The following is a 7,798-nucleotide window of genomic DNA, read 5'->3' as shown; positions in this document are numbered from 1 at the left end:
TCGGCTCTCCGCCTCCGCCTGTACGAAAGTGCCCGAGCGCTGCCGGACGGGTTGATCGGGCCTCGGCCGCGGATCGGAATCAACTCCCGAAGCGCGGCGAGGTCGGGCCCCTTCGGGAGCAGAAGCGAAAATGGCCGAAGGGACGGGAAGAGCGCGGAGCCGAGAGACTGCCGGGATCGCGGCGGACTGGGCGGGCGGGGCCGGGCGGCAAGATGGCGGCCGCGCGGCGAGGTGAGGGCGTGGGGTGGGCGGCTTGGGGGCGTCAGGGGGCCGCGAGGGTCTCGGGACTGCGTGGCGCCCGTCGGCCGGAGGCTGGGGCTGGGACTCCGGGCGGCGGGGGCAGAGATCATGCCGGGAAGGGGGCCGGTTCGTTTTGGTTCTTTCTGGTGTCGGAAAGGCCGACCAGTCTGGGGTACCTCGTGGTGGTTGCGACTCCGCGGTTTTGAGTAGATTCGCGAGGTGAGGCCCCGGGCCCGTTGAGAGCCTCTTCCCCTCCCTGGCCTCACGTCGCGTGTCCTGCTACCACCTTTCCGTGGCCGGCCCCCGGTTTTGCGCAATGCGCGCGGTGGCGGCAGGGGACAAGGGCCAGGGCAGGGGACGGGGGCACGGGGACAGGGCCAAGGGGCTGGCAGCAGGGGCAGGGGACCGGCGGCCGAGGGCAGGGGCAGGGGCAGGCAGCAGGGGCGTAGGCGTCGGCCCGGGCTGGCTGCAGTGTGACCCGTGAACTGCCACACTGCCCTGCGCAGCGGCTGCGCGCTCTCCAGAGAGCGAGGGCGGCCCGTGTGCCGTGAGGCCCAGGCGCCCGGGGAGCTGGCGGGGGCCCCGCAGGTCGGGAGGCACCCCGTCCCGTTGCCGGCAGCTTTGTGTCCGAGACAGAATGCTGGGCGATGCGGCAACCCCCCGGAAAGCTGGTCCCCGCCAGCGTGTGCTTCAGTCGTACAGATCCCCGCCCCCCCCACCCTACCCCCCCAAGCGTTGACTCCTGGAAGTCCAGTGAGTTGTTAATTCTCGCTGTGCAACACCCCCAGCTGGCAGACAGGTGGGCATAGCTTTTCTTGGTCCGCGTCCTGCCCGGGTCGCCAGGGTCTGTGCCCATGAGTGTGCCATTTAGGGTGCTGACCACTCAGTCCACACAGCAGCTGATGTGTGCACCGCTTGGGTAAGAAAAGCGCGGGATGGGATGGGGGCTGCGCTCCTCTGGGTTGGGGTTGTCTTTGTGGTAGCGAGCGCTCAGATAAAAAAGCCCCCTTTGCACACCCCAGCTGTCAGGAATTACTTGCGGGGAAGACAGAGACGAGGGAGTGCGCTGGGCAGCAAGCGGGACGTCCTGCAAAGAGGTGGTCTCCGTTGTGCGTGTGCTTGTGTCAGAGCAGAGCCCTCTCGTCAGACCTTTGTGAACGGCCGCCGCTAGCGAGACGTGTTTTCCATTTGGTGAGAAACTAGGTTTATGCCGGGGCAGGATCCCTGTGCACGCCTTGTCTGTCACCTCGGGGACACGTTCGTTCTCCGCACCTCCACGTGTACTCCTGACACCCCTGTTCAGAGACACACTGTCACTACAGTAAATCATTTAGCAAAAAAATGTTAGGTCCTGAAAACCACTGCTGTATATAGTCACGATGAGCCGTTATGGGTCTGAAACCCTTAGAGCCGCCAATCTGATTACAGCTGCCTTTAACGTTAATTATGTAAAATCCTGTGTCACGTAAGGTTTTTGTGCAGCCTTTGTTCCTGAGCTGCCACGGTTCTGATCCATCACAGTGGCCGGCCGGCAAGTAGATCTGAAGTGTCTGAAGCCGGCCTTCAAGAGAAGAATCAAAAGGGAGGAAACCCCCAGTTCACATGAAATCCACCCGATACCCACAAGTATCTAGGTGGCGGAGTTTAGCTAGAGCCTGGAAAAGAACAGGCCGGGTTTCAGGAGCACACCGCCTGTAACGTGATGCTAGCTTATAAATGACCCGTGCTCCACTGGCCCTCCCCTGGCCGCCGCTCCTCGAGGCTGAGTTCTGATCTGTGTCCCTGATTCCCTGGGCTGACCCATTTAGGACCCCTGCCCAAGTGCGGCACCACAGAAAGCCCAGATCTACTCACCAGATCACCGGGGCTGGAGAGAAGACCGGCCGGGCTGGTTCCCGTCGCTGGTCCGCTTGCAGCCGGCAGTATAGCTCAGGCCTCCCAGAGGGTCCATTTGGCAAATTTTCAGTCACTGCTGATGTTTCTGCGTGTCACAAACGTGCCACTGGTGTGAGCCTCTTCACACAGGAAATCTGCCCCAGGACACATTCGATGGGAGGATTAGAGACACTCAACACCTGTGATGCCAAGACCACTTCACGGGGAGAGAGGCTGTCAGCCTAGGAGGAGGGAGACCTGTGGCTGCCGCGGGTGGGAAAGGGCCCAGGAGCCACAACAGTGCGAGAACTTGGGTTGCCGCTTCAGGAAATGCGTATCTGAGGGATGTTTGGGGCCGTGTGTGAAATTCCAGAGGAAAGCAGGGTCTCTCATCAACCACACACAAAAAAAGCATTCGTACCCTGAATCGGAAAAGGTTTTCCTCTAGTTCTACCCACGTGGTAAATGGACAGAAACCTCAGAAGATGAGAAGAGCTGTCCTCTGTCTGTGTCCAGGGCGCAGTCCTTCCCTGTCCCGGCTGGGCTCAGCTCGGCCACAGACAGAGCCTTCCCCTCTCCACCTCTGAGCTCCCAAGCACACACTCCGGCCCAGCCTCAGCTTTCGAAAAGCCAGCGGTCAGATCCTCGGATGGACAATCCCAGATAAACGTGGCTTCTTTCTGTAAATATGGGATCGCAGAATGGAGCCGGGGTCCTGGGTCAGCGTTGGACATGGCCCAGGAAAGCATCCGGGTTGGACCTGGGGCCTCCCTGATGGATACTTTCTTTTCTAGGGAGAGCTTCGTCCGCGGTGGTATCCTTCTGCTGTGCCCACGCGTCCCCTGGTGGGCCTCCACAGCACGGTTCCTGAGGGCTGGTTTGCCGGACTCTTGAAGTCAGCTCTGAGTTTCCGCTTTCTGCCCCCACCTTTTCTATAAGTTCTGAGTGGAAATTCCACGTTTCAGTGGGAGGGACGGTCACTGACAGATGCAGAGAGTTCTAGGACTTCCTCCAGTGGAGCGTGCTGGCTCCATCACCCTCCTTCTAGGCCCTGCACCTTGAGTGGGTGGCTGCCTGCCTCCCCAGGCCCATCTGGAGCAGAAGAGCAAAGACCCCTCAGTTTGAACACTTAGAGTCCTTTTACGTAAGCAAACAGGAAGTGTACAGAGCTCGGGAAAGTTAGTGGACATTTAACTGCCCCCCCCCTCAAAGAGAATACATTTTCTTTGAAGGAAATGAAAAGAATTCATTATTTTCAATCTCGTAACCTGGGCCCGGATCAGGGTGGTGCCCGCAAGGAAGCCTGGCCATCCTGCCCGCAGTTACCAGGGACACGCCCAGCCCTCGGGTTCCAGGATAGGACATCTGTGACAGGGGAGGAGTGTGGGCAGAAGCCTCCGCAGGCAGGGAGCCGATGGCCGGGTCTCCATGGCCACCCGCAGGTGCCTACACTGGGCCTGCCCGTGTCGGGCCCCTGGGAAGACGGGGCAGAGCTGGCCCCCTGGGGTGGACGCGCTGCGAGGCTCTCTGGGTCTGCCTGGGACCGAGTCCTTAACCACTGGCCAGCTCTCGTCCGTCTCCTTGCAAGTGCTGCTCTACCTGAGTGGGGGGTATTATGCCCTGTATTTCCTGGCTACGCTCCTAATGATCATATATAAAAGTGAGTCTTTTTTAATGTTTGCTTTTGAGAGAGTGGGGGAGGGGCAGAGAGGGAGGCACAGAATCCGAAACAGGCTCCAGGCTCCCCAGCTGTTAGCACAGAGCCCGACGCGGGGCTCGAACTCACAAACCGTGAGGTCGTGACCTGAGCTGAAGTTGGCCGCTTCACCGACTGAGCCACCGGGCGCCCCATAAAAGTGAGCCTTAATCATAGAGGCACATGGGAGGCGCCCCTGCCACTGCCCCCCATAACTGGAGTTCTGCTCTGTTGCCTGTTCTCCAGGTCAGGTTTTCAGTTATCCTTGTCCTTACCTGGCTCTCGACCTGACTCTGCTGTTTCTGATGGGGATTCTGGAAGCAGTTCGGTTGTACCTGGGTGAGTCGACTGAACACCGTGTGGTACTTAGGGTCACAGAATTACTAGCTTACGCTCTGGGAGCCTTCAAACATCTATCCCTTTATAACGTGGTTCTTAGAGACACTTTTGATGTCAACCGCTTAACCACTTGCTTTGCAAGCTCGCCTTACGACGCCATTAAGTATTAATTAGTTTATTCAGAAGCTTTACTCAAGAGACCAGTAATACTGGGAGCAGCACCCTTGGGAGAGGCGCTTCTGTTCGGGAGTCCTGCACAAGCCACAAGGTGACCCGACAGCACTGAGATTGGAACCCAGCTCGGCCAATTGACTCGGGGGCCCCCAAATCTCCACCTCACCTCCTGCCTTCTCCTGTTGGCCTCAGCAGTCTGGAGAGGGAGGATCCGAAGTGTTCTCCAGGCGACGGAGCCTGGAAGGGGAGGAGGGCCCCCGGAGCCTGCTCAGTCCAGGCCACTGCAGGTGCCCTCAGCCAGCAACCCATTTATATTCTCCCAACAGCGTGAGCTCTGCCGTCTGTCGCACCCCACCCTGCTCCTGCCAGGGCTCGCCACACGGGGTGCACACGGCTTCCAGCCCCATCTCGTCCCTGCTGCCTTCACGGCCACAGGCACGCACGTGCCAGCACGTCTGTGTTCTAAAACAGGCTCACACCGTGCGTGTTCTGCTGATGGGTGTAAGAAATGCTCCCTTTGTTGGAATAGCAGAGGGAGCCGATGGCAGCTGACACTTCCAGGCCCTGGCACATAGCACGTTCTGCCTGCACGTGTACGCCAGGGTGCCCCATCACCAGAGGGGACACAGGCACAGGCCATGGTCATCAGACCCTCCGGACTCTGGTGGACAGAAGCAGGTGTCCTGGGCCGTCACGGACGAGCCCACAGACCTGGGAGGGGGACAGAAGGTGCTGGGATTGCGGGGCGCCTGCCCTGCCTGTCCCTGCCCAGGCGCCTCGGACACCTGCAGTCAGGGATTAGCGTTTCCTGTGACTGCTTATTTGTCTGTAAAATGCTGTGCTGGTTTGTTTTGTTTGTTTGTTTGTTTGTTTTTTTACAAGTGTGCATGAGACCTTCCAGAACTGATCGTAGCCCACAGTAAAATATTTTTGGAAATTTTAAACAAAATCTCCTCAGTCCACTTGGAATTAGGGAAAGGTGTCAGAATGCAATTGGGATCATTCTTAGAAAACCAAGTTCCCTCTCCCACCCCGACAACTAACCCAGAGACTGAGGTTCAGAAATTACAACTGCACTTGGTTTTATCCTCACTGGGGAGAGCACACCCCTCGGCGGCATTTTTGCTTTGTGACATTTCCTGAGTGATGTGGTGGCCACCATAGATCATTTCCCTGGGAGCCGTCAGCCCTATGTCCAGGGGGATGTGCGGGTGATGAGCTCGCATCTGGCCTCCCTGCAGCCTCGGGGCCGTCCTGGGTGCACGTGGGTCCGAGTAGGCGTCCCGGAGCCCGGCACCCACTCGTCTGCTTGTCCCCCTCTCCAGGCACCAAGGGCAACCTGATGGAGGCCGAGGTGCCGCTGGCCGTCAGCCTGGTCCTTACAGCGGGTGGCGCCCTGCTGTCCACCTACTTCCTGCTCTGGCAGACGCTGGTGCTGTGGGCCGACTCCACCCTCGGCGCCGCGCTCCTCACGCTCCACGGCCTGGAGGCCGTCCTGCAGCTGGTGGCCATCGCTGCCTTTGTCAGCTAGGCGGGCAGCACCCGGCTTTGCCGGGCAGGACAGCTCTGCACAGAAGCCCCCGCCCGGGAGCTCGGCTGTCTCCTCCCCCAGTGCTGGACGGAAGGGCACCGGTGTGGACGGGTAGGACGGTTTGGAGTGGTTTACGAATTTTGGGTGGTGGGGCGGTCTGGAACCCAGGGCAGAGCAGAGAGCCGGGGGAGTTGCCGGGAACAGCCGCACGAAGGGTCGGGAAGGGAGACCGCGGGAACATCTGCTCAGGCCCCGCTTTTGGCTGGTGAGGATCTCCCTCCGGCAGCTGCCCTGACCCCCGACCCAGAAGGGAACAGGCCCTTGGGAAAGGAGGTGGCCGACCTGTGGCCACAAACCACCGTTCCCTGCCAGGAGGAGCAGCCTGGCCGTGTCTTGCCGGTTCCCCCGTGGCTGTGAGGGCGCAGGCCGGGGCGGTGCGTGTTCCATACCCACCGCGCCGCTGCTCTGCCGGGGGCTCCAGGGCAGCATGGGAAGCGGGCAGCCAGGCCCCGGGCTGCTTAGGAACCGTGGGCCCTGGTGTCCAGGGGGATGTTGGCAGCTGCGGCTCCTCTCCCCTGGGGGCTCCTGAAGGAAGAACGGGCCGAGACCCTGGCACTGACGGGAGGGAGGCAGGGAGTGGGCCAGCGGCGAACGGCCCTCCACTGCCCCAGCCTGGTGCCTCAGTGCCCCCCACGTCCAAGCCTCGGTCGTTAAAACGCCAGGGACGTTTGCACTGTGCTCCTCGCATTCTGTTTGTGCCTTCTTCCCCCTTCGCAGATTGTAGTGGCTCCCGGAAGACACCGAGCTCCTGCTCTCCAGGACCTGTACCTGTTCATGCTGTGCACCGTCCACGTCTGGAACAAAACGTTGGGTATCTGGACGTTTTCTCTACCGTTTTGTGGAAATAAATGTTTATACCTCCCTGAATTCCTCCTGAGGCCGCCCACCTCTTCCATACCCAAGAGCACACACCCCATCCAGGCCTCCCCCAGCAGCCCCAGGAGGAGGGCTTCCCCCGGAGGACAGCCAAGCCAGGCCTCAGGGCCAGTCCAGGACCTCCACGGGGACTGGCTTCCTCGAGGGGCCGCAGCGGCGCCCCCCACGGCCTCTGTCCTGGCAGGGGCAAGTGGGAGCAGGACCTCTCTGCGCTGCCCACTCTGGCTCTGGACCAGCGGGTGTCCTCCCGCCTCCCCGCTGCCTTCCCTGCTGCTGGCGCCGTGCGGACTCGGGAAGGACGGGACGGGTGCGCTTGCCTCTGGGAGCGCCCAGCCAGCTCCCCTGTAGACTCTGGCAGCCGGACACCTGTGGCCTTCAGGGTTCATGATCTCCTGCCCCGAGCTGGGCTCCGGACACCCCTATCACTTTGTTTACGTGCAGGTGGCGGTCAGCTGCCACGGAGGGCACCACAGCTCCACGTGGCCACCAGCCAGCCTGGGACTCCAGGCTCTCTGCTGCCTCCTGATCAGGGTCAGTCCTGGTCTGGGGACAGTGACTTTCATTTCAGAAGTGCTACGGTCCCCACCTCAGCTGCTCCCTTGTGTGCCGGCCTTCCCACTTTTTGCCCGTCCAGGCTCCGTCTCCAGGAGGGACGAGGGCAGGCCCGTGCCTTCCTCTCCCAGTGCTCAGCAGAGTAGGAGAGAGAACCAGGAAGCCAGGTCCTGCCAGGGCTCGGGGGCAGGGCTGGGCCCAAGGAGAAGGCCACTTCCTGCCCCACCTGGGAGAGCTCACCTGTGATGCTTCAGACAGCAGGCAGGGAGACCCGCCCCCGGGGTCCTGGTGACCCGTGAAAAGGCAGTGCCACTGACTGTCCAGGACCCAGTGTGCCTCCCTTCCCCAGGCGGTTCCCCAGGAAGCGCTCCACGTCAGTGCCAGGCAAACAAGGCCAACTGCCCTGGGCCCCTGCCTCCTGACACACCCGTTTCCACCCCCACACCACCCCAGGA

The 7,798-nt window shown here is 61.0% G+C and overlaps 1 protein-coding gene across 5 annotated transcripts; it reads left to right on the top strand.

Annotated features, from left to right (window-relative positions):
• The first annotated feature begins 5 nt into the window (after positions 1-5).
• TMEM80 (transmembrane protein 80) lies at positions 6-6,782 on the top strand. Of its 5 annotated transcripts, none has more exons than XM_043582119.1 (6): positions 96-231; positions 2,910-2,929; positions 3,682-3,775; positions 4,058-4,150; positions 5,650-5,966; positions 6,633-6,782. In XM_043582119.1, exons 1-5 carry the CDS (start codon positions 213-215, stop codon positions 5,853-5,855), a joined length of 432 nt encoding a protein of 143 aa, XP_043438054.1. In that variant the 5' UTR covers positions 96-212; the 3' UTR covers positions 5,856-5,966; positions 6,633-6,782. The 5 variants fall into 5 exon arrangements, with proteins under 5 accessions (XP_043438055.1, XP_043438054.1, XP_043438050.1 ...); XM_043582115.1 differs by adding an exon at positions 1,263-1,431 and having other exon boundaries at positions 2,910-3,775; XM_043582117.1 differs by having other exon boundaries at positions 2,910-3,775.
• The last annotated feature ends 1,016 nt before the right edge of the window (positions 6,783-7,798 follow it).

The sequence above is a fragment of the Prionailurus bengalensis genome, chromosome D1 (assembly GCF_016509475.1).
Source record: "Prionailurus bengalensis isolate Pbe53 chromosome D1, Fcat_Pben_1.1_paternal_pri, whole genome shotgun sequence".
NCBI lineage: Eukaryota > Metazoa > Chordata > Mammalia > Carnivora > Felidae > Prionailurus > Prionailurus bengalensis.
This window is presented reverse-complemented; position numbering and strand designations above follow the sequence as displayed.

Bases quoted from the DNA above. Each gene is read 5' to 3' on its own strand.
- TMEM80 (XM_043582117.1), top strand. From the start codon at position 3,544: ATGGCCACCCGCAGGTGCCTACACTGGGCCTGCCCGTGTCGGGCCCCT. The intron at 3,776-4,057 runs GTGAGTCTTTTT...CCTGTTCTCCAG, and splicing joins CCTAATGATCATATATAAAA to GTCAGGTTTTCAGTTATCCT. The intron at 4,151-5,649 runs GTGAGTCGACTG...CCCCCTCTCCAG, and splicing joins AGCAGTTCGGTTGTACCTGG to GCACCAAGGGCAACCTGATG.